Source organism: Taudactylus pleione, unplaced genomic scaffold (genome assembly GCF_031769625.1).
Source record: "Taudactylus pleione unplaced genomic scaffold, aTauple2 ptg000063l, whole genome shotgun sequence".
Taxonomy (NCBI): domain Eukaryota; kingdom Metazoa; phylum Chordata; class Amphibia; order Anura; family Myobatrachidae; genus Taudactylus; species Taudactylus pleione.
This window is the reverse complement of record NW_028284465.1, coordinates 4,631,154-4,657,102: the sequence shown is the minus strand read 5'-3', so window position 1 is coordinate 4,657,102 and position 25,949 is coordinate 4,631,154. Positions and strand designations below refer to the sequence as shown.

At 44.9% G+C, this 25,949-nt stretch overlaps 1 protein-coding gene across 11 annotated transcripts in view; it reads right to left on the bottom strand.

Annotated features, from left to right (window-relative positions):
• OTOF (otoferlin) overlaps window positions 1-25,949 on the bottom strand; it is a 377,128-nt gene that overhangs the window by 117,750 nt on the left and 233,429 nt on the right. For all 11 annotated transcript variants that reach the window (XM_088465708.1, XM_088465710.1, XM_088465713.1 and 8 more), the window contains exons 6-11: window positions 19,380-19,453; window positions 10,501-10,627; window positions 9,536-9,590; window positions 6,666-6,797; window positions 4,627-4,689; window positions 2,804-2,888 (exon numbers count right to left, since the gene is read on the bottom strand). In XM_088465708.1, the coding sequence (XP_088321834.1) occupies window positions 2,804-2,888; window positions 4,627-4,689; window positions 6,666-6,797; window positions 9,536-9,590; window positions 10,501-10,627; window positions 19,380-19,453 (536 nt within the window). The remainder of the gene's footprint in view (window positions 1-2,803; window positions 2,889-4,626; window positions 4,690-6,665; window positions 6,798-9,535; window positions 9,591-10,500; window positions 10,628-19,379; window positions 19,454-25,949) is intronic.

The following is a 25,949-nucleotide window of genomic DNA, read 5'->3' as shown; positions in this document are numbered from 1 at the left end:
GCAGCATGAACTGTACACAGGTACTAGACTGTATAGCAACATAAGCCAGATGCAGCATGAACTGTACACAGGTACTAGGCAGCGTAGCAACATAAGCCAAGGGCAGCATGAACTGTACACAGGTACTAGACTGCATAGCTACATAAGCCAGGTGCAGCATGAAGTGTGTAAAGGTACTAGGCTGCATAGCAACATAAGCCAGGTGCAGCATGAACTGTACACAGGTACTAGACTGCATAGCAGCATAAGCCAGGTGCAACATGAACTGTACACAGGTACTAGACTGCATAGCTACATAAGCCAGGTGCAGCATGAACTGTACACAGGTACTAGACTGCATAGCTACATAAGCCAGGGGCAGCATGAACTGTACACAGGTACTAGACTGCATAGCTACATAAGCCAGGTGCAGCATGAACTGTACACAGGTACTAGACTGTATAGCAACATAAGCCAGGAGGAGCATGAACTGTACACAGGTACTAGACTGCATAGCAACATAAGCCAGGAGGAGCATGAACTGTACACAGGTACTAGACTGTATAGCAACATAAGCCAGGTGCAACATGAACTGTACACAGGTACTAGACTGCATAGCAACATAAGCCAGGTGCAACATGAACTGTACACAGGTACTAGACTGCATAGCAATATAAGCCAGGAGGAGCATGGACTGGCCACAGGTACTAGACTGCACAACAGCATAAGCCAGACACAGCATGGACTGTGCACAGGTAATAGGCTGCACAGCAACATAAGCAAGGAGTAGCATGGACTCTACACACAGATATTAGACTGCGCAGCAACATTAGCCAGGAGCAGCATGCACCATACACAGGTACCGTACTAGACTACACAGCAAAATAGGACAGGACCAGCATGTACTGTACACAGGTACTAGACTACACAGCAACATAGGACAGGAGCAGCATCAAATGTACACAGGTGCTAGACTACACAGCAAATAGGACATGAGCAGCATGTACTGTACACAGGTACTAGACTACACAGCAAAATAGGACAGGAGCAGCATCGAATGTACACAGGTACTAGACTACACAGCAATATAGGACAGGACCAGCATGTACTGTACACAGGTACTAGACTACACAGCAACATAGGACAGGAGCAGCATGTACTGTACACAGGTACTAGACTACACAGCAACATAGGACAGGAGCAGCGTGGAATGTACACAGGTACTAGACTACACAGCAAAATAGGACAGGAGCAGCGTGGAATGTACACAGATACTAGACTACACAGCAACATAGGACAGGAGCAGCATGGAATGTACACAGGTACTAGATTACATAGCAAATAGGACAGGAGCAGCATGGAATGTAAACAGATACTAGACTACACAGCAACATAGGACAGGAGCAGCATGGAAAGTACACAGGTACTAGACTACACAGCAATATATGACAGGCACACCATGAACTGTACACAGGTACTAGACTACACAGCAACATAGGACAGGAGCAGCATGTACTGTACACAGGTACTAGACTACACAGCAATATAGGACAGGCACACCATGAACTGTACACAGGTACTAGACTACACAGCAACATAGGACAGGAGCAGCATGTACTGTACACAGGTACTAGACTACACAGCAAATAGGACAGGAGCAGCATGGAATGTACACAGATACTAGACTACACAGCAATATAGGACAGGAGCAGCATGGAATGTACACAGGTACTAGACTACACAGCAATATAGGACAGGCACACCATGAACTGTACACAGGTACTAGATACACAGCAACATAGGACAGGAGCAGCATGTACTGTACACAGGTACTAGACTACACAGCAAAATAGGACAGGAGCAGCGTGGAATGTACACAGATACTAGACTACACAGCAACATAGGACAGGAGCAGCATGGAATGTACACAGGTACTAGATTACATAGCAAATAGGACAGGAGCAGCATGGAATGTACACAGATACTAGACTACACAGCAACATAGGACAGGAGCAGCATGGAATGTACACAGGTACTAGATTACATAGCAAATAGGACAGGAGCAGCATGGAATGTACACAGGTACTAGACTACACAGCAATATAGGACAGGAGCAGCATGGAATGTACACAGGTACTAGACTACACAGCAATATAGGACAGGAGCAGCATGTACTGTACACAGGTACTAGACTACACAGCAAATAGGACAGGAGCAGCATGTACTGTACACAGATACTAGACTACACAGCAAATAGAACAGGAGCAGCATGTACTGTACACAGATACTAGACTACACAGCAATATAGGACAGGAGCAGCATGTACTGTACACAGATACTAGACTACACAGCAACATAGGACAGGAGCAGCATGGAATGTACACAGGTACTAGACTACACAGCAAATAGGACAGGAGCAGCATGTACTGTACACAGATACTAGACTACACAGCAAATAGGACAGGAGCAGCATGGAATGTACACAGGTACTAGACTACACAGCAAAATAGGACAGGAGCAGCATGGAAAGTACACATGTACTAGACTACACAGCAAATAGGACAGGAGCAGCATGTACTGTACACAGATACTAGACTACACAGCAAATAGGACAGGAGCAGCATGGAATGTACACAGGTACTAGACTACACAGCAATATAGGACAGGCACACCATGAACTGTACACAGGTACTAGACTGCACAACAGCATAAGTCTAAAGTAGAACAGAGCTGGCATAGGAATGTCTGATTGGCTTCATGTAGAAACTGCAATATTTGAACATTGAGCAAGTTTTATAGACACTAAAGGTAAAGTAACACTTACCAGGTTGTGTGTAGACAGTTCCCACATCCAACTTAAAGGAGCCGACCAAAGTCCCGCTACGCAGAAGGTTCTTAGAATGGATGACCTGCACAACACAACACAGATCTAGTCAGAATACGTTATTCTCTCTCTTTCTCTCTCGTTTGTTCAGGGGGACAAGAGCTACAGTACAACCACTGGGCATTTAGGCCATAGAAAGGTCTCTCTGTATAATACAGTCATCCAGCCCCTGCGAAACTGCTCACCAAAGGTGACAGATGTGATGTATCCAGCAAGTGCTATATGACGGTTACGAGAAGTGTGTGTGGGGGGGGGGTCTGCGATCTCAGAAAGAGATCATAGAAATACTCCCACAACACTAAAATTCACAAAACGACAAAATATGTTATTGGCCTTGGAGGTTTGGACCATAGGGAGCAACCAATGCTCAAGAGGATGTTCTATAATAGAGGAATAATGGTTCCTTTGTGCGCTACGGGCCTGATTCAGCACGGATCGCTATTGCAATCACAGCTGCGATTACGCAGGCAGTGAGGCTGCGAAAATATGCTAATGTCTGTCACCGCTCAGTCCTGCGTATACATCGGTACCATCGCTTAACATCGGCCCCTCACGCAGAATTACAGCTGGTCCGAATTGTCTTAGAAATTGCAAGTCTCGTTGCACGCAGGGAGTACACAAGCTGCGTATGCCGTCGCAGTGGCTAATTTATGCACGCCCATGTAACGGCGTTCAAACAGACTGGCACACCTGCGTTTCTCCAACCACTCCCCCGTCACCACCCCCAAACGCTGACGTTCCGTCTCTCACTCTGCGATGGCTTTCTATCCACGAGCGTGATCGCAGTGCGATCGCAATGCTAACCTGCACACGTGCACTGTGGTGATACACATGCGCAGTACGCACCATCGACCGATCTGTATACACGGTTGCAATTGTGATCCAAGCTGAATCAGGTTCTATATTCTGTAACATTATACTTTAGTTTTCCATGCTTCTTCTGACTAATTGTATGCAAATTAGTAGGAAGTGGGAGTGGTTTCATTAGCACAACTACATGTAATCTTTAGAAAAACACATTAGGTAGTCATTTTTACAGTACATATAATTTCCCTGACCTCTGCGACACTCACATTATAATTATAGATGAGCGGTTCCGTTCTGCTGAAAACCGAACACACCTGAACTTTGGGTATTCGAGTAGAACCGAGTCCTGGCTCGGGTCTACCCATAAGCTTGAATCTTGGATCTAAAAAGTGGATCTCGGGTTTTGAGTTGCATGCAAACAGATCCAAATACATGATTTTAGCTGTTTTTATCAGTTTTAAAAAAAATCCAAAACCGAATCAAAACACTTCAGGGTGGTTTTGTCAAACCCAGTACATGGGGGTCCGCACTCAACTCCAATTATAATGGCATCAGAAAAGAATAGGAAAATATTAATAAAAATAAATTCTCTAAGGACCACAAAATAGGATTTTGCTTCCCGGAGACTAGAATATGCCATAAATTGCAACGTCCTTCATTGAAGACATTTTCATGAACAAATTTGCCACTTTTATATAAAATATCCCCGTAATGATGAGCGCCTGCTCTATTCCTTTAGGCCTGGTACTTATTATCCAATACATTTCGCTTTCAATAAATATCACTTTGCATATATGCTGATACACTTGGAAACGAATGAATGTCCCTGGTGCCTGCGAGGGGTAGACCGGCGCCAGTTCTGGTCGTTCTGTTTGTGTTAGATTAGTTTAGGCTGCAGAGGTTATCGCTCGGGGGACAGTAGATCACTGTGAGAGAACAGCAAACATCATACTCACTGACAGTTTGATTATTTTGTCAAACATCACGTCCGGAGGCACATGGAAATCAAATACAAAGTACTATGGAAAAGAGAGAGAGCCATCGATTACACACAGATAAATACCAAACGCTATTATTACCCCTTGTACTTGTAGAAGGGATTATTTGCATATTGTCGCCTGGGGAGGGGAGCCTGGAAATCCCCATAAATATTATCATTGCATTATCTATAGCGCTTCACATGCTGACCAGAACAACCCATCTTGCTCTAAAGCAGGGGTGGGCTATAAGCAGCCCACCAACTGTTGTTGAACTACAAATCCCAGTATGCCTTGCACCAGTTTTAGCAATGCCAAATAGCAAAACTGTGGCAGGACATGCTGGGATGTGTAGTTCTACAACAGCTGGGGGGGGCGCTTATTGCCCACCCCTACACTAAAGGGTTAAATAAGTCGGGAAACAGGCTGTCAGTAAGAGGATATTCTACTACAGGTCAGCACAGACCTTGGTCATAGTTCTGTCACATGCAGCCCGGTCCTCACTAACACATCGCTCATCTCCTGATATACTCTGTGCTGCTGGGGACCCTGCTCCTTCCTCTATGTAACTATCAGTCTGTGGCTTCCTGCTTCCTCCATTCCCCTCCTCACATTCTGTCACTGCCCCTGTCACGTGCAGCCTTGTCCTCACAAACACATCGCTCATCTCCTGATATACTCTGTGCTGCTGGGGACCCTGCTCCTTCCTCTATATAACTATCAGTCTGTGGCTTCCTGTTGCCTCCATTCCCCTCCTTGCATCATGTCACTGCCCCTGTCACATGCAGCCCTGTCCTCATTAACACATCACTCGTCTCCTGATATACTCTGTGCTGCTGGGGACCCTGCTCCTCCCACTATATAACTCTCAGTCTGTGGCTTCCTGCTGCCTCCATTTCCCTCCTCACATTATGTCACTGCCCCTGTCACGTGCAGCCCTGTCCTCACTAACACATCACACATATCCTGATATACTCTGTGCTGCTGGGGACCCTGCTCCTTCCTCTATATAACTATCAGTCTGTGGCTTCCTGCTGACTCCATTCCCCTCCTCACATCATGTCACTGCCCCTGTCACATGCAGCCCTGTCCTCACTAACACATCACTCATCTACTGATATACTATGTACTGCTGGGGGGACCCTGCTCCTCCCACTATATAACTCTCAGTCTGTGGCTTCCTGCTGCCTCCATTCCCCTCCTCACATCATGTCACTGTCTCTGTCACATGCAGCCCTGTCCTCACTAACACATCACACATATCCTGATATACTCTGTGCTGCTGGGGATCCTGCTCCTTCCTCTATATAACTCTCAGTCTGTGGCTTCCTGCTGACTCCATTCCCCTCCTCACATCATGTCACTGCCCCTGTCACATGCAGCCCTGTCCTCACTAACACATCACACATATCCTGATATACTCTGTGCTGCTGGGGACCCTGCTCCTCCCACTATATAACTCAGTCTGTGGCTTCCTGCTGCCTCTATTCCCCTCCTCACATCATGTCACTGTCTCTGTCACATGCAGCCCTGTCCTCACTAACACATCACACATATCCTGATATACTCTGTGCTGCTGGGGATCCTGCTCCTCCCACTATATAACTCAGTCTGTGGCTTCCTGCTGCCTCCATTCCACTCCTCACATCATGTCACTGTCTCTGTCACATGCAGCCCTGTCCTCACTAACACATCACACATATCCTGATATACTCTGTGCTGCTGGGGACCCTGCTCCTCCCACTATATAACTCTCAGTCTGTGGCTTCCTGCTGCCTCCATTCCCTTCCTCACATCATGTCACTGCCCCTGTCACAGGCAGCCCTGTCCCCACTAACACAGTTACATGGGTGGACAGCTTCTCACTAGATCAGCACAGTGATTTCCTGACATACTCTGTACGTTAACTGTAAAACATTTGAATATTCACAGTGCAGACACAAATGACTAATCTAGAAATGAAAGCCCCCTCAGTGTGTCTCTGTAGGTCGTATTATTCTGCAACGATGGCTACTTACCTCATTATAGTAAGGACAGTTGGTTGACTCCTTCATGGATGTGTATTTTTTCTCATCTCCAACTTCAACGCACACAACAGGATCCATATTAAGGCCCACCAGCTGCCGAGCCTCGATGACTGTAATACTAACCTGTGGGATAGGAATAAAAGGAGCCAATCACACACAGAAAACCACAATGCAAGAACAGACTGACTTGACTGAGGACTGAGGAGTCACAGAGGACATTTCCCACTTCCCGAGGACTGAGGAGTCACAGAGGACATTTCCCACTTCCCGAGGACTGAGAAGTCACAGAGGACATTTCCCACTTCCCAAGGACTGAGAAGTCACAGAGGACATTTCCCACTTCCCGAGGACTGAAGAGTCACAGAGGACATTTCCCACTACCCAAGGACTGAGGAGTCACAAAGGACATTGTCCACTTCCCGAGGACTGAGGTCACAGAGGATATTTCCCACTTCCAGAGGACTGAAGAGTCACAGAGGACATTGTCCATTTGCCGAGGACTGAGGAGTCACAGAGGACATTTCCCACTTCCCGAGGACTGAGAAGTCACAGAGGTCATTTCCCACTTCCCAAGGACTGAGGAGTCACAGAGGTCATTTCCCACTTCCCAAGGACTGAGAAGTCACAGAGGACATTGTCCACTTGCCGAGGACTGAGTAGTCACAGAGGACATTTCCCACTTCCCGAGGACTGAGAAGTCACAGAGGACATTTCCCGCTACCCGAGGACTGAGGAGTCACAGAGGACATTTACCATTTCCCGAGGACTGAGAAGTCACAGAGGACATTTCCCACTTCCCAAGGACTGAATGTGCGTATACACTGGGCGATATTACTGACCGATTGCACTATTACGTGCACTGTTATGTCGGAAACGACCAACGATGGGCGCTCCCGCTGATCGTTCCCGACATTGTCCATCGTCTGAACATGCAGGCCAATCTGCCGATAACGATAGATTGGCATGTTCAGGAATGATGGACTGTGCCTGCACTGAAGGACTGATCGCTCAGTGCAGACACTACAGGTGATCAGGAACGACGGTTCGATTACGATGTTGTAATCATACTGTCTTTCCTGATCACCCAGTGTGTACGCACCTTAAGAAGTCACAGAGGACATTTCCCACTTCCCAAGGACTGAGAAGTCACAGAGGATATTTCCCAGTTCCTGAGGACTGAGGAGTCACAGAGGACATTTTCCACTTCCCGAGGACTGAGGAGACACAGAGGACATTTCCCACTTCCCGAGGACTGAGGAGTCACAGAGGACATTTCCCACTTCCCGAGGAATGAGGAGTCACAGAGGACATTTCCCAGTTTCCGAGGACTGAGGAGTCACAGAGGACATTTCCCACTTCCCGAGGAATGAGGAGTCACAGAGGACATTTCCCAGTTCCCGAGGACTGAGAAGTCACAGAAGATATTTCCCAGTTCCCGAGGACTGAGAAGTCACAGAAGATATTTCCCACTTCCCGAGGACTGAGAAGTCACAGAGGACATTTCCCACTTCCCGAGGACTGAGAAGTCACAGAAGATATTTCCCACTTCCCGAGGACTGAGGAGTCACAGAGGACATTTCCCACTTCCCGAGGACTGAGAAGTCACAGAGGATATTTACCACTTCCCGAGGAATGAGGAGTCACAGAGGACATTTCCCAGTTCCCGAGGACTGAGAAGTCACAGAAGATATTTCCCAGTTCCCGAGGACTGAGAAGTCACAGAAGATATTTCCCACTTCCCGAGGACTGAGGAGTCACAGAGGACATTTCCCACTTCCCGAGGACTGAGAAGTCACAGAAGATATTTCCCACTTCCCGAGGACTGAGGAGTCACAGAGGACATTTCCCACTTCCCGAGGACTGAGAAGTCACAGAGGATATTTACCACTTCCCGAGGAATGAGGAGTCACAGAGGACATTTCCCACTTCCTGAGGACTGAGAAGTCACAGAGAACATTTCCCACTTCCCGAGGACTGAGGAGTCGCAGAGGACATTTCCCACTTCCCGAGGACTGAGAAGTCACAGAAGATATTTCCCAGTTCCCAAGGACTGAGAAGTCACAGAAGACATTTCCCAGTTCCCGAGGACTGAGAAGTCACAGAAGATATTTCCCACTTCCCGAGTACTGAGGAGTCACAGAGGACATTTCCCACTTCCCGAGGACTGAGGAGTCACAGAGAACATTTCCCACTTCCCGAGGAATGAGGAGTCACAGAGGACATTTCCCAGTTCCCGAGGACTGAGAAGTCACAGAAGATATTTCCCAGTTCCCGAGGACTGAGAAGTCACAGAAGATATTTCCCACTTCCCGAGGACTGAGGAGTTACAGAGGACATTTCCCACTTCCCGAGGACTGAGAAGTCACAGAGGATATTTCCCACTTCCCGAGGACTGAGGAGTCACAGAGGACATTTCCCACTTCCCGAGGACTGAGGAGTCACAGAGGACATTTCCCACTTCCCGAGGACTGAGGAGTCACAGAGGATATTTCCCACTTCCCGAGGACTGAGGAGTCACAGAGGACATTTCCCACTTCCCGAGGAATGAGGAGTCACAGAGGACATTTCCCAGTTCCCGAGGACTGAGAAGTCACAGAAGATATTTCCCACTTCCCGAGGACTGAGAAGTCACAGAAGATATTTCCCACTTCCCGAGGACTGAGAAGTCAGGTCATGCCTCTGGTATATGTCTAGAGCTGCAATAAAAGGCTAACCCCACCTTGAATCCTGAAGCATGTGCAGGACTAACACAGGTCTTGGATAAAACTGTATACAATTTATTATTTAATAATTCTATAATAGAATGGGACATTTCAGTGAAAGTAGAACAGTCTATAGGTGGCAGAAAGTGTCTCACTTACTTGGTAATCCATTGGCCTCCCGGCGCTTGGCTCCATTTTAATGTCAGGTTTGGACCTTAACAGGAAGTAACAGAATGAATCAGTAATGGGCGACTACATGAAGCAATAGATGAACACAGCATACAATGATGTCTCAGGGGCCCGTTACATCACCAGCTTATCACACATTGAGGACTTCTGCATGTTTCAGTGTATTATATACATTTATTACAGTATAAGGCAGAGAGGCCCCCAGACCAAGCAGCTTTGGGGGCTGTTAATGCCAGTTTTGCTTTTTGCATGAGTACAGTAATGTAATTACTCTGAAGAAGATTAATTCCAACAAAACTAAGGGCCTGATTCAGACCCGCTCGTAAAAAGCGAGCGCTCGCTCTGAATCAGGGCGGGCACTGTTTTTTTTAGGAGGCCCACCCACAACTATAGCGAGCGGCCATGATGATGGTCGCGATGGTCAAGACCATTGCGACCATTGGGCTTGCTCGTTCATCGCAAGCTCCAGAGAGATTTCATCTCTAACAGAGCCGGAAGCTCTCCACTGACATCATTCGTGATGTCAGTGGGGCCGCCCCCAAACGGCAAGCGTTCCCTCGGGAACGCCTCAGTTTGGGCAGCCACCCCCCTGCCCACCTACCAAACGGGGCGAGCTGTAACTCAATATCGACAGCACGCCCCCTTTGGTGCGAGACCCGGAGTGACGGATTGCCCGTCGCTAGCCGGGTCTCGCGCATGCGCACGACGGAGCCGGCTCTGTCGTGTGCATGCGCTGTAGGCCACCATCGACCCAGTTGCGAGCGCTCAGCGCTTGCGACCGGGTCTGAATCAGGCCCTAAGTTCATACAGCCTTCTTGTGTGGTCTGACTGTGATACATAATAACTGTGTATATATAGTGACGGCCTATCTGTGATAACACTGGACGGTTACACCAAATGGCACCGTGACACCGGAGGGATGAGTGCAGCATTACCTCTTATTAGAGACATTGGTTGTGACGGCCGTGACGGAGGCCAGAGATATGGTGTCTGGGTCCAACCCTCCGCCCAGCCGTATGGCTTTCCTGTCCAGGTCTTCAGTCTCCAGGACGGCGGGTTCATCTATAAAGACAGAGGGCACCGTCGCGGGCTCAGTCGGGTTATCAGAGAGTAAATGATTTCTAATACATCACTTTGAACATTGCAGCAACAGGATTAGAGCAGATATAGATTCATCATCTCCAGCTGCTCTGTAGACATCTGACATTAGAGTCTGCAATTAGCCTGAATGTTGTGTTCTGTAAAAGGGGCAGATTTAGGACCTGATTTAGATTGAACGCAATGCCGATATTTACGCAGATCGAGCGATTGTTAGCCGTTGCGCATGCGTGTAAGCCACACTCAGCAGATGCAGAGATTGAATCGCGATTATGTTCACACAGAGGAATCACTGTGAGCGAGTGACAGGGAGTCAGCGTTTGGGGGAGGTAACAGGGAGGTGGATAGAGAAACGCAGGCGTGTCGGGACCGTTTAAAACTGTTTTTTGGGTGTGCATAAATTAGCCTCTATGTCCTTGCTGGCAGCAGCAGAGCCCTCGGTGTATCTGGAGACCCGCTGTGTCTGCGGCACCTTACACTTACTCAGAAGGCTAATAGCCGCCTTATCTGCGTTCATTGTTTCCAATTATGTACGTGAGCAGCGGATGTGAGATGCTCTCAGTGGGCGTCTCTAAGTGCACAACACATGTTGTGAGGTGACGGCAATCTGGGGGGGGTGGATATTCTAATCCATGCACAATTGTCTACATAAGACACAGCGCACAGCACTAATCTCTGCGCTTATTCTAACGCTGTGCAATACGCACCGTCCACCTGCATGTAGTGCACGGAAATAAATGTGTATATGCGTCTGCATTCTGTGTTGTACATACTGTGTGCAGCGCCTGTTCCTTATGCATAAACTAAAGGTGCGTACACACTGGGCGATTAGGAAAGACAGTGCGATAACGACATCGTAATCGTACAGTCGTTCCTGATCCCCTGTAGTTTCTGCACTGAACGATATGTCGTCACATCCTCCATCATTCCTGAACATGGCCAATCTGTTGTTATCGGAAGATTGACCGGCATGTTCAGGTGATGGACAATGTCGGAAACGACCTGCGGGAGCGCGCATCACTGGTCGTTTCCGACATTATAGTGCACGATTTGAGCACGATTACTGAGCGATTGCATGATTACGATGTCGTAATCGTGCAATCGCTCAGTAAAATTGCCAAGTGTGTACGCACCTTAAGTTTAACACCTGCCATCGTCATCACGGCGCACTTGTACCAGCGATATGTCTGGGTACGATGGCTGTGCTGTACAGCCGATGGCAGATATATCTGCTCATTGCGCTGTGTGTACGTGCGGTCGCCCATACAGTTACAGCGGCAGCCGAGGTGAGGGGGTGCTGGTGTTACCCCTGGCCAGCAGGAGAGATAGATGATGATGGTTATTCAGTGTTTATGAACAACCATCATCTGCAGATATATCTGCTATGTGTGTACCAAGCTTAAGGAGCTGGTTGGTTAGTACTTTATCTGCATCCGCTTTATCTCTATCCGAGGCTTAGTACATCTACTCTATTTTATCCAACCCCAGGTCCTTTCTCCCATCAGACAGCAGAGACCGTCACGACCAGATCCCCCCATAGGAGCATGACAAAAAGTTTCTAGCATCACAGAGTTTCCATGTTTGTGAAGCAGTAACGGAATATCTGCCGTCTCCAGTGCGTCGGCTGCGCTCATAAACTACCCCCCGGCCCCCTCTACAATCTTACAAGAACTGATTCTAAATTGATTTTTTAAAAATATATTCTCCATGTCCAGCGCTTGAAGCAAAATAATGTGGTTTAATTTCCGGATAACAAAAGTCAGTGAGAGAGGCGCAGATCACCTACAGGCATCTCCAAGTAGCTTAGTGCGAAATGAGATGACATTCTGGCTGGGCAGAGTACTATAGCCCTAATATATATATGTGTAATATATATGTGTAATAATTTCCAGGACTTGGAAGAAATGAGATAACATTCTGGCTGGGCAGAGTACTGTAGCCCTAATATATATGTGTAATAGTTTCCAGGACTTGGAAGAAATGAGATGACATTCTGGCTGTGCAGAGTAATGTAGCCCTAATATATATGTGTTATAGTTCCCAGGACTTGGAAGAAATGAGATGACATTCTGGCTGGGCAGAGTACTGTAGCCCTAATATATATGTGTAATAGTTCCCAGGACTTGGAAGAAATGAGATGACATTCTGGCTGGGCAGAGTACTGTAGCCCTAATATATATGTGTAATAGTTCCCAGGACTTGGAAGATATGAGATGACATTCTGGCTGGGCAGAGTAATGTAGCCCTAATATATATATGTGTAATAGTTTCCAGGACTTGGAAGAAATGAGATGACATCCTGGCTGGGCAGAGAACTGTAGTCCTAATATATATGTATAATAGTTCCCAGGACTTGGAAGAAATGAGATGACATTCTGGCTGGGCAGAGTACTGTAGTCCTAATATATATGTATAATAGTTCCCAGGACTTGGAAGAAATGAGATGACATTCTGGCTGGGCAGAGTACTGTAGCCCTAATATATATATGTGTAATAGTTTCCAGGACTTGGAAGAAATGAGATGACATTCTGGCTGGGCAGAGTAATGTAGCTCTAATATATATGTGTAATAGTTTCCAGGACTTGGAAGAAATGAGATGACATTCTGGCTGGGCAGAGTACTGTAGCCCTAATATATATGTGTAATAGTTCCCAGGACTTGGAAGAAATGAGATGACATTCTGGCTGGGCAGAGTACTGTAACCCTAATATATATGTGTAATAGTTCCCAGGACTTGGAAGAAATGAGATGACATTCTGGCTGGGCAGAGTACTGTAACCCTAATATATATATGTGTAATAGTTTCCAGGACTTGGAAGAAATGAGATGACATTCTGGCTGGGCAGAGTACTGTAGCCCTAATATATATGTGTAATAGTTTCCAGGACTTGGAAGAAATGAGATGACATTCTGGCTGGGCAGAGTACTGTAGCCCTAATATATATATGTGTAATAGTTCCCAGGACTTGGAAGAAATGAGATGACATTCTGGCTGGGCAGAGTAATGTAGCCCTAATATATATGTGTAATAGTTTCCAGGACTTGGAAGAAATGAAATGACATTTTGGCTGGGCAGAGTACTGTAGCCCTAATATATATGTGTAATAGTTCCCAGGACTTGGAAGAAATGAGATGACATTCTGGCTGGGCAGAGAACTGTAGCCCTAATATATATGTGTAATAGTTCCCAGGACTTGGAAGAAATGAGATGACATTCTGGCTGGGCAGAGTACTGTAACCCTAATATATATGTGTAATAGTTCCCAGGACTTGGAAGTAATGAGATGACATTCTGGCTGGGCAGAGTACTGTAGCCCTAATATATATGTGTAATAGTTCCCAGGACTTGGAAGAAATGAGATGACATTCTGGCTGGGCAGAGTACTGTAGCCCTAATATATATGTGTAATAGTTCCCAGGACTTGGAAGAAATGAGATGACATTCTGGCTGGGCAGAGAACTGTAGCCCTAATATATATATGTGTAATAGTTTCAAGGACTTGGAAGAAATGAGATGACATTCTGGCTGGGCAGAGTAATGTAGCCCTAATATATATGTGTAATAGTTTCCAGGACTTGGAAGAAATGAGATGACATTCTGGCTGGGCAGAGTACTGTAGCCCTAATATATATGTGTAATAGTTTCCAGGGCTTGGAAGAAATGAGATGACATTCTGGCTGGGCAGAGTACTGTAGCCCTAATATATATGTGTAATAGTTCCCAGGACTTGGAAGAAATGAGATGATATTCTGGCTGGGCAGAGTACTGTAGCCCTAATATATATGTGTAATAGTTCCCAGGACTTGGAAGAAATGAAATTACATTCTGGCTGGGCAGAGTACTGTAGCCCTAATATATATATGTGTAATAGTTTCCAGGACTTGGAAGAAATGAGATGACATCCTGGCTGGGCAGAGAACTGTAGCCCTAATATATATGTGTAATAGTTCCCAGGACTTGGAAGAAATGAGATGACATTCTGGCTGGGCAGAGTAATGTAGCCCTAATATATATGTGTAATAGTTCCCAGGACTTGGAAGAAATGAGATGACATTCTGGCTGGGCAGAGTACTGTAGCCCTAATATATATGTGTAATAGTTTCCAGGACTTGGAAGTAATGAGATGACATTCTGGCTGGGCAGAGTACTGTAGCCCTAATATATATGTGTAATAGTTCCCAGGACTTGGAAGAAATGAGATGACATTCTGGCTGGGCAGAGAACTGTAGTCCTAATATATATGTGTAATAGTTCCCAGGACTTGGAAGAAATGAAATGATATTCTGGCTGGGCAGAGTACTGTAGCCCTAATATATATATGTGTAATAGTTTCCAGGACTTGGAAGTAATGAGATGACATTCTGGCTGGGCAGAGTACTGTAGCCCTAATATATATGTGTAATAGTTCCCAGGACTTGGAAGTAATGAGATGACATTCTGGCTGGGCAGAGTACTGTAGCCCTAATATATATATGTGTAATAGTTTCCAGGACTTGGAAGAAACGAAATGACATTCTGGCTGGGCAGAGTACTGTAACCCTACTATATGTGTAATAGTTTCCAGGACTTGGAAGAAATGAAATGACATTCTGGCTGGGCAGAGTACTGTAACCCTACTATATATGTGTAATAGTTTCCAGGACTTGGAAGAAATGAGATGATATTCTGGCTGGGCAGAGAACTGTAGTCCTAATATATATGTGTAATAGTTCCCAGGACTTGGAAGAAATGAGATGATATTCTGGCTGGGCAGAGTACTGTAGCCCTAATATATATATGTGTAATAGTTTCCAGGACTTGGAAGAAATGAAATGACATTCTGGCTGGGCATACCTCTATAAACATCAGTAACATCGAGTACCATCGGTCCCTTACGGAGAATTACAGCAGCCCTTGCTAACCTCGGTGCATGCAGTAGGTAGTCAAGCTGCGTATCTACTCGCTATGGATAATTTATGCACGCCCATGCAACTGCATTCAAATGGTCAGACACGCCCGCCTGGAATACCGTATCACAGAGGTGCAGTACAGACAGAGTGATCTGTATAATATTCCTCCCACCAGAAGTGATGAGAAAAGCTATTATACTACAACGTGATGATTGTAGAAGTAATTGGTCATATAGCCATTTAAGATTGAAAAACACAAAACAAATAAAAAACACACTAACAAAAATGCATAGGAATCTACACCCAACCGTTCTATTAAAAAACATCAAATCCCCTAATTCATAATATAATATTATTGCTATTAATAATTCTACTGCATCCATGTGGCAAATATATCATACAGTGAGGGTGCTTCTAACCTATCTACTTGTGAGCTGGACATCTTAGCTGGCATGCGTGAAATCAGTTTGAAAAGATACAAGTCTGAGATGTCAGGTTCCTCCCCCTCTCCTCTCCCTTTTCTATTTGCTACAATAGAACTTGCCCATGATGCAGAATTGCCCTTAGATTGTTTTACTTTGTTGTAACAATTTTGCATCTCTCTGCCGTACCCTTTAGTGATCCTAGGAGATAACAAAATTTATGGAAATGAAAAATATGTAAAGTTGTGCTGTGTGGAACTGGCCTATCGGAGACACCGGCATGTTTCGGCAAGAAGGGAAATAAAAATTATTTATTATGTCATTAATCTCTATCCTAAACTATAATTATGTGCATTTATCTTTTACATAGTTTTTTCATCTTCAGACCACTTTAGTTTATGAGTTAGGGTGCATACACACTAGACGATATGCTCCCTGAGCGATATCGTCTAGTGTGTCCCCGGCAGGCTGTGCTCAATGTCGTTCATGACATTGAGCACAGCCGCTGAACGATATCATTAGCGATATCGTTCAGCGCCGGGCTCTCTCACCCATTCCCTGACATGCAGCAACCTGACGAGGTCGTCAGGTTGGCCTGCATGTCAGCCCGATGAACGAGGATGACGAACGACCCGCGGGAACGCGCGTCGTCGTCATCGTTCATCTTTTTTGTGTTAAAAATGGACGATAAAGTGGACGACTGAACGATAACGATATCGTTATCGTTCAGTCGTCCACTTTAATCGCCCAGTGTGTACGCACCTTTAGACTACACACTCCTGTAACTGTTAGTAAATACATTGCTTCACTTTTCTGGCTTAATCCTGAGTTTTTCACCAAAGCCTTTACATGATTCAGGCAGAGTTGTTTTATGTTTGCTTTCCTCACCTTAGCTCTGCTCTTGGTACAATTGTCTCCGTTGAGCGGTTTCATGTTACCTCCAATGAAACATACTGTACAGTATAACCAACACTGCCGGAATAATATAAAGGTTTTGGAGAACACACAGGAAGCAACAAAGCAATGCCAATAATTAGTGAATGTTCCACTAGAGCATGAAGAACTAATTATTGTTGTCTGGAGGTGAAGGTACTTTTAAGCCAACTATAAGACAGCTTCAAAATGAAAAACAATGATCAAAAATGACCTGCCAAATACTGTATACAAAGCGATAGTGACCCTAGGGGCACGGGTCTGTGTATAAACTATAACCTATGATCAGTGAGGGCCTTGGGATATAAGAGGGTGTACTGTGCATTACTGCTACAAAGCGATAGTGACCAGAGGGACACGGGTCTGTATATAACCTATGATCAGTGAGGGCCTTGGGATACATGAGGGTGTACTGTACGTTACTGTATACAAAGCAATAGTGACCCTAGGGGCACGGGTCTGTGTATAACCTATGATCAGTGAGGGCCTTGGGATATATGAAGGTGTACTGTATGTTACTGCTACAAAGCAATAGTGACCAGAGGGACACGGGTCTGTATATAACCTATGATTAGTGAGGGCCTTGGGATATATGAAGGTGTACTGTACATTACTGCTACAAAGCAATAGTGACCCTAGGGGCACGGGTCTGTATATAACCTATAACCTATGATTAGTGAGGGCCTTGGGATATATGAAGGTGTACTGTACATTACCGCTACAAAGCAATAGTGACCCTAGGGGCACGGGTCTGTGTATAACCTTTGATCAGTGAGGGCTTTGGGATATAAGAGGGTGTACTGTACGTTACTGTACACAAAGCAATAATGACCAGAGGGGCACGGGTCTGTGTATAACCTATGATTAGTGAGGGCCTTGGGATATAAGAGGGTGTACTGTACATTACTGCTACAAAGCAATAGTGACCCTAGGGGCACGGGTCTGTGTATAACCTTTGATCAGTGAGGGCCTTGGGATATATGAAGGTGTACTGTATGTTACTGCTACAAAGCGATAGTGACTAGAGGGGCACGGGTCTGTGTATAACCTTTGATCAGTGAGGGCCTTGGGATATATGAAGGTGTACTGTATGTTACTGCTACAAAGCGATAGTGACTAGAGGGGCACAGGTCTGTGTATAACCTATGATCAGTGAGGGCCTTGGGATATAAAAGGGTGTACTGTACGTTACTGTATACAAAGCGATAGTGACCAGAGGGACACGGGTCTGTGTATAACCTATAACCTATGATCAGTGAGGGCCTTGGGATATAAGAGGGTGTACTGTACGTTACTGTATACAAAGCGATAGTGACCAGAGGGGCACGGGTCTGTGTATAACCTATGATCAGTGAGGGCCTTAGGATATGAGACGGTGTACTGTACGTTACTGTATACAAAGCGATAGTGACCAGAGGGACACGGGTCTGTGTATAACCTATAACCTATGATCAGTGAGGGCCTTGGGATATAAGAGGATGTACTGTACGTTACTGTATACAAAGCGATAGTGACCAGAGGGGCACGGGTCTGTGTATAACCTATAACCTATGATTAGTGAAGGCCTTGGGATATAAGAGGGTGTACTGTACGTTACTGTATACAAAGCAATAATGACCAGAGGGGCACGGGTCTGTGTATAACCTATGAACAGTAAGGGCCTTGGGATATGAGAGGGTGTACTGTACGTTATTGTATACAAAGCGATAGTGACCAGAGGGGCACGGGTCTGTGTATAACTTATAACCTATGATTAGTGAGGGCCTTGGGATATAAGAGGGTGTACTGTACGTTACTGCTACAAAGCGATAGTGACCAGAGGGGCACGGGTCTGTGTATAACCTTTGATCAGTGAGGGCCTTGGGATATAAGAGGGTGTACATCAATGCAGATGTTTACGCAGTCGAGCGATTATCGGTAATCTGCACTAATGCGTATGAGTTGTGCTGCGCAGGTGTCAAGTTTAATTTCCGTTGACGCTCACAGTAAGGATTCATTTTCAAAGTGATTGACAGGCAGGGACCATTTACAGGCAACAACAGGGGGGGGGATGGTGACACAGACGCAGGCGTGTGACGACTGTATTCGGGACGGGTCTCCCCCTGCTACTGCGACCCCGTATGCTGTAAAAATTGCTCTGGCGTCTCTGCTCCGGTGCCCATTCTGTGCGACCACAGGGTGACTCATACTCAGAGGTCTGATAATCCACAGATGCTGTGTCTTTATATGCAGTCGCTTCAATATGCAAAGCCGCCGATGGGCGCCTTAATATAAATCCTGATGGTAGAGCCACTTGCAAATGTGCGCACCGCAGCTGCATTGGGGTCCATCCCTGAATCAGATACCATTAGCGTCTCAGCTCGGTTAGTGACATATTAGAGAAAACCGGAGAAGGTGGTGAAATGGCGCAGTCACGTTCTAGCTCAGGGACTGTGTGAAATATTAATCAGGGGCTGAGGGGTCACATTACCTTGCCTCCTACCATCATCCTTCGGCGGACGAGTCTTCCCCAGCTTCATGGCAGAAAAGACGCCTTTACCGACTCTGTGAAGGGACAGAACAGGAGTCAGACAGCAGGCACCTTGCTAGTTACAGTACCAGCTGCTCACTACAGGTGGAGCAAGCTGATTTCCTCAGGCTATCCCACAGAGCTGACCATCTAATAAGATTCATTAATACAAAATGTTTGTTAGACTAAGGAAGCTGAGAATAAGGCCGTGTGGCATTTTAGTGGCTTCATCTGTAGATTTTTTATTTTCGCTATTCATATCGTAAATTACATTTTGCTCAATTTCATTATACATTTTGCAGCAAACAACGGGGGGAAGCTAAAATTTGACAGAAAAAAAGCCGGCGTAGCGGATTCCCGCCGCACGGATCCTCTCATAAGACGTAAATATTACTAGATTATGAAATAGATTAAGAAAGACATCACTCACTGGAAAAGAAGCATTCTAAGTTTATGGACATGAACAAATCACACAGAACTATTATAAACGAATAACTGTATCACAATGTATTTGAAGTGTTGACCCTTCTTTTTCAAGACCTCTACAATTCGCCTTGGCATACTGTCAATCAAATTCTGGGCCACCTACTGACTGATGGCCGCCCATTCTTTCCTAATCAATGCTTGGAGTTTGTCAGAATTTGTGGGTTTTTGTTTGTCCACCCGTCTCTTGAGGACTGACCACAAGTTCTCAATGGGATTAAGGTCTGGGGAGTTTCCTGGCCATGGACTCAAACTTTCGATGTTTTGTTCTCCGAGCCACTTAGCTATCACTTTTGCCTTATGGCAAGGTGCTCCATCATGCTGGAAAAGGCATTGTTCCTCACCAAACTGTTCTTGGATGGTTGGGAGAAGTTGCTCTTGGAGGATGTTTTGGTACCATTCTTTATTCATGGTTGTGACTGAGCCCACTCCCTTGGCTGAGATGCAAGCCCACACATGAATGGTCTCAGGATGCGTTACTGTTGGCATGACACAGGACTGATTGTAGCACTCACCTTTCCTTCTCTGAACAAGCGTTTGTCCTTTATGCCCAAAACAATTTGAAAGGGGATTCATCAGAGAAAATAATTTTACCCCCTGTACCTTTTGCAGTCTGTCCCAGATGTTTTTCCTGGAAAGAAATGGCTCCTTTGCTGCCCTTCTTTTCACACATGGCCATCCTCCAAAAGTCTTCGTCCTGTGTCATGCCAACAGTAAAGCATCCTGAGACCATTCATGTGTGGTATTGCTTCTCAGACAAGGGAGTGGAATCACTCACAATTTTGCCTAAGAACACCGCCATGAATAAAGAATGGTACCAAAACATCCTCCAAAAGCAACTTCTAACCATCCAAGAACGGTTTGGTGAGGAACAATGCCTTTTCCAGCATGATGGAGCACCTTGCCATAAGGCAAATGTGATAACTTAGTGGCTCGGGGGAACAAAACATAGAAATTTTGAGTCCATGGCCAGGAAACTCCCCAGACCTTAATCCTATTGAGAACTTGTGGTCAATCCTGAAGAGGCGGATGGACAAACAAAAACCCGCAAATTCTGACAAACTCCAAGCATTGATTAGGTAAGAATGGGCGGCCATCAGTCAGTATGTGGCCCAGAAGGTGAGTGACAGCATGCCAGGGCGAATTGCAGAGGTCTTGAAAAAGAAGGGTCAGCACTGCAAATATTGACTCTTTGCATAAACTTAATGTAATTGTCAATAAAAGCCTTTGACACTTATGAAATGCTTGTAATGTTACCTCAGTATACCATAGTAACATCTGACAAAAAGGTCTAGAAACACTGAAGCAGCAAACTTTGTGAAAACCAATACTTGTGTCATTCTCAAAACTTTTGGCCACTGCAATAGTATAACAGTGCAGAACATGGTCATCATATAGTATAACAGTGCAGAACATGGTCACCATATGGCATAATAGTACAGAACATGGTCATCATATACAGTAGTATAACAGTGCAGAACATGGTCATCATATAGTATAACAGTGCAGATCAGGGTCATCGTATGGCATAACAGTGCAGAACATGGTCATCATATACAGTAGTATAACAGTGCAGAACATGGTCATCATATAGTATAACAGTGCAGAACATGGTCATCATATACAGTAGTATAACAGTGCAGAACATGGTCATCATATAGTATAACAGTGCAGAACATGGTCATCATATAGTATAACAGTGCAGAACATGGCCATCATATGGCATAATAGTACAGAACATGGTCATAATATACAGTAGTATAACAGTGCAGAACATGGTCATCATATAGTATAACAGTGCAGATCAGGGTCATCATATGGTATAACAGTGCAGAACATGGCCATTATATGGCATAATAGTACAGAACATGGTCATCATATACAGTAGTATAATAGTGCAGAACATGGTCATCATATAGTATAACAGTGCAGAACATGGCTATCATATAGTATAATAGTGCAGAACATGGCCATCATATGGTATAACAGTGCAGAACATGGTCATCATATAGTATAACAGTGCAGAACATGGTCATCATATAGTATAACAGTGCACAACATGGTCATCATATAGTTTAACAGTGCAGAACATGGCCATCATATGACATAATAGTACAGAACATGGTCATCATATACAGTAGTATAACAGTGCAGAACATGGTCATCATATAGTATAACAGTGCAGATCATGGTCATCATATGGTATAACAGTGCAGAACATGGTCATCGTATAGTATAATAGTACAGAACATGGTCATCATATGGTATAACAGTGCAGAACATGGTCATCGTATAGTATAACAGTGCAGAACATGGTCATCAAATGGTATAACAGTGCAGATCAGGGTCATCATATAGTATAACAGTGCAGAACATGGTCATCATATAGTATAACAGTGCAGATCAGGGTCATCATATAGTATAACAGTGCAGAACATGGCCATCATATGACATAATAGTACAGAACATGGTCATCATATACAGTAGTATAACAGTGCAGAACATGGTCATCATATAGTATAACAGTGCAGATCATGGTCATCATATGGTATAACAGTGCACAACATGGTCATCATATAGTATAACAGTGCAGATCAGGGTCATCATATAGTATAACAGTGCAGATCAGGGTCATCATATGGTATAACAGTGCAGAACATGGCCATCATATGGCATAATAGTACAGAACATGATCATAATATACAGTAGTATAACAGTGCAGAACATGGTCATCATATAGTATAACAGTGCAGAACATGGTCATCATATAGTATAACAGTGCAGATCAGGGTCATCATATGGTATAACAGTGCAGAACATGGCCATCATATGGCCTAATAGTACAGAACATGGTCATCATATACAGTAGTATAACAGTGCAGAACATGGTCATCATATAGTATAACAGTGCAGATCATGGTCATCATATGGTATAACAGTGCACAACATGGTCATCATATAGTATAACAGTGCAGAACATGGTCATCATATAGTATAACAGTGCAGATCAGGGTCATCATATGGTATAACAGTGCAGAACATGGCCATTATATAGCATAATAGTACAGAACATGGTCATCATATAAGTAGTATAACAGTGCTGAACATCGTCATCATATAGTATAACAGTGCAGATCATGGTCATCATATGGTATAACAGTGCAGAATTTGGCCATCATATAGTACAACAGTGTAGAACATGGTCTTCATATAGCATAATAGTACAGAACATGGCCATCATATGGTATAACAGTGCAGAACATGGTCATCATATGTTATAACAGTGCAGAATATGGCCATCATATAGTATAACAGTTCAGAACTTGGTCATCATATGGTATAACAGTGCAGAACATGGTCATCACATAGTATAATAGTGCAGAACATGGTCATCATATAGTGTAACAGTGCAGAACATGGTCATCATATAGTATAATAGTGCAGAACATGGTCATCATATGGTATAACTGTGCAGATCATGGTCATCATATAGTATAACAGTGCAGAACATGGTCATCATATAGTATAATAGTGCAGAACATGGTCATCATATGGCATAATAGTGCAGAACATGGTCAACATATAGTATAACAGTGTAGAATATGTTCATCATATGGTATAACAGTGCAGAACATGGCTATCATATAGTATAACAGTGTAGAACATGGTCACCATATGGCATAACAGTGCAGAACATGGTCAACATATAGTATAACAGTGTAGAACATGTTCATCATATGGTATAACAGTGCAGAACATGGTCATATAGTATAACAGTGCAGATCATGGTCATCATATGGTATAACAGTGTACAATATGGCTATCATATAGTATAACAATGTAGAACATGGTCATATAGTATAACAGTGTAGAACATGGTCATCATATACCATATGATGACCATGTTCTACACTGTTATACTATATGACCATGTTCTGCACTGTTATACCATATGATGACCATGTTCTACATTGTTATACTGTACCATATGATGACCATGACTATAACAGTGCAGAACATGGTCATATAGTATAACAGTGTAGAACATGGTCATCATATGGTAGAACAGTGCAGAACATGGCCATCACATAGTATAACAGTGTACAATATGGCTATCATATAGTATAACAATGTAGAACATGGTCATCATATAGTATAACAGTGCAGAACATGGTCATCATATGGTATAACAGTGCAGAACATGGTCACCTGGTCATCATATGGTATAACAGTGCAGTATGCAGTACATGGGATGTCAGCTTGTAGGTTGAGGCAACAGATCAGCAGAAAATTCCAAAGTGTTCTGCACAATGTTCACCTCTTCCCTAACTACTAATTTGATTGTATTTAATATGTCTAATATGTGTGATTCCAAAGCTATACCTAAATACATTTATTTACAGAATATAAATATGGTGAATGGGGAGAGCTGTCTAACATGCTGCAGGAGACTGGGTGACATCTGAAAGGCGGTTACGCGTCACACCCCCTGCCCGCAAGTCTCCCACCGAACAATCCTTGCCAAACACACTAATAAGGCTCTACACTGTTAGGCTAGAGAACGCCTTTTCAGAAGGGTTTGTTAGGGGACCTTGGCCCTCATTCAGAGCCACTCGCTAGTGGCAGTACGCTCGTTCCGAGCGATGTTCGCACATCTGCGCATGCGTACGGTTTTTAGCACGCATGCGCGAACCAGTCAGTGCGGCCGAAAATCGTTGGTACGCAATATAGCGAGGGCCTGCTATTTTGAGTGACAGAATGAGGCGTATGTGGGTGGTAACAGGGGAAGGTGCTTGAAAACGGGGAGTGGAGATCCGAACGCAGGCGTGCTTAAAGGTCAAAACGGGCGTTTTAAGGGAGTGCATAATTAACAAAGCAGCGTCATTGACCACGTCACTTGGTATTTTTTAACTCAGAACTGCTCGCAAAATAGCGGTTGAAAACACCAACCACAAGAATAGCGAGCAGTTCATACGCTGTACGATGTACTCGATTAATCTAATAAATAGCGGACATGACGTATGGTGCGTGCGGCCAGGGGGCGTTTTTATCAAATAAACGAGCATATGTTTTGCTCGCTCGTTCAGACTTAGAGGTGGGAACAGACTGCAATTTGCAAACGGATCATTTGAATAGCCACCCCTTGTTTTTGAACGAACGACCGCAAATAGCGAACGGCTCTGAATCAGGCCCCTTATCTTGCAAATATAACTTCTATCTATTCATTCCACTTCATCTCAAACCCAACTGATGACCACAAACTGCTTCTCGCACTTCCATGTTCAAACCTAATGGCGTGGACACAGCGGCGGTGACTGATCGTAGACAGAGGACTGACTATAGAAGGTCTACCAAAGATAGCAGGAGGTCCAGGACAGAGGCGTGCTGTATACAGTCTACCATGGAGTATGTAACTAATGGTTACTGGTGGGATAGAATGTACTAGATAAATGATAGAATCTGATTGGTTAATATGGGAAATCTCTCCACTTGTCCTCCAAGGTTTGATAAATCCCTCCCTTAGAATCCATTTTCCACAAGGGTGGAGATTTCATTTTATTGTACCCTGTAAGTAGCGCTGACAGAAACTGCAGTAGTATTTCATGTACACTAAGGGCCTGATTCAGAGCCGCTCGCAAAAAACGAGCACTCGCTCTGAATCAGGGTGGTCGCTTTGTTTTAAATAACCCGGCCCCCTGGCCACCCGCTAAGCTGTGGGTGACCCATCAGGCTTGCGACGAGACCCTTGTGGTAGGGTCTCGTCTGCCGCAAGCCCCAGTGAGCTTCCGTCACTCGTGATGTCAGTAGGGCCACCCACAAATGGCAGGCGTTCCTTCAGGAAAGTCTCCGTTTGTAGAGCCACCCCCCCATCCCGCCTACAAAATGGGGCGAGCTGTCGATCAACATCGACGGCCCCCCGTTTTAGCGAGCCCCGGAGCGAGAGAATTTCTCTCGCTCCGGGGCTTGCGCATGCCACGCGTGCACAATGCCCCACCATCGACCCGCTTGCGAGCGCATAGCGCTTGCGATCGGGTCTGAATCAGGCCC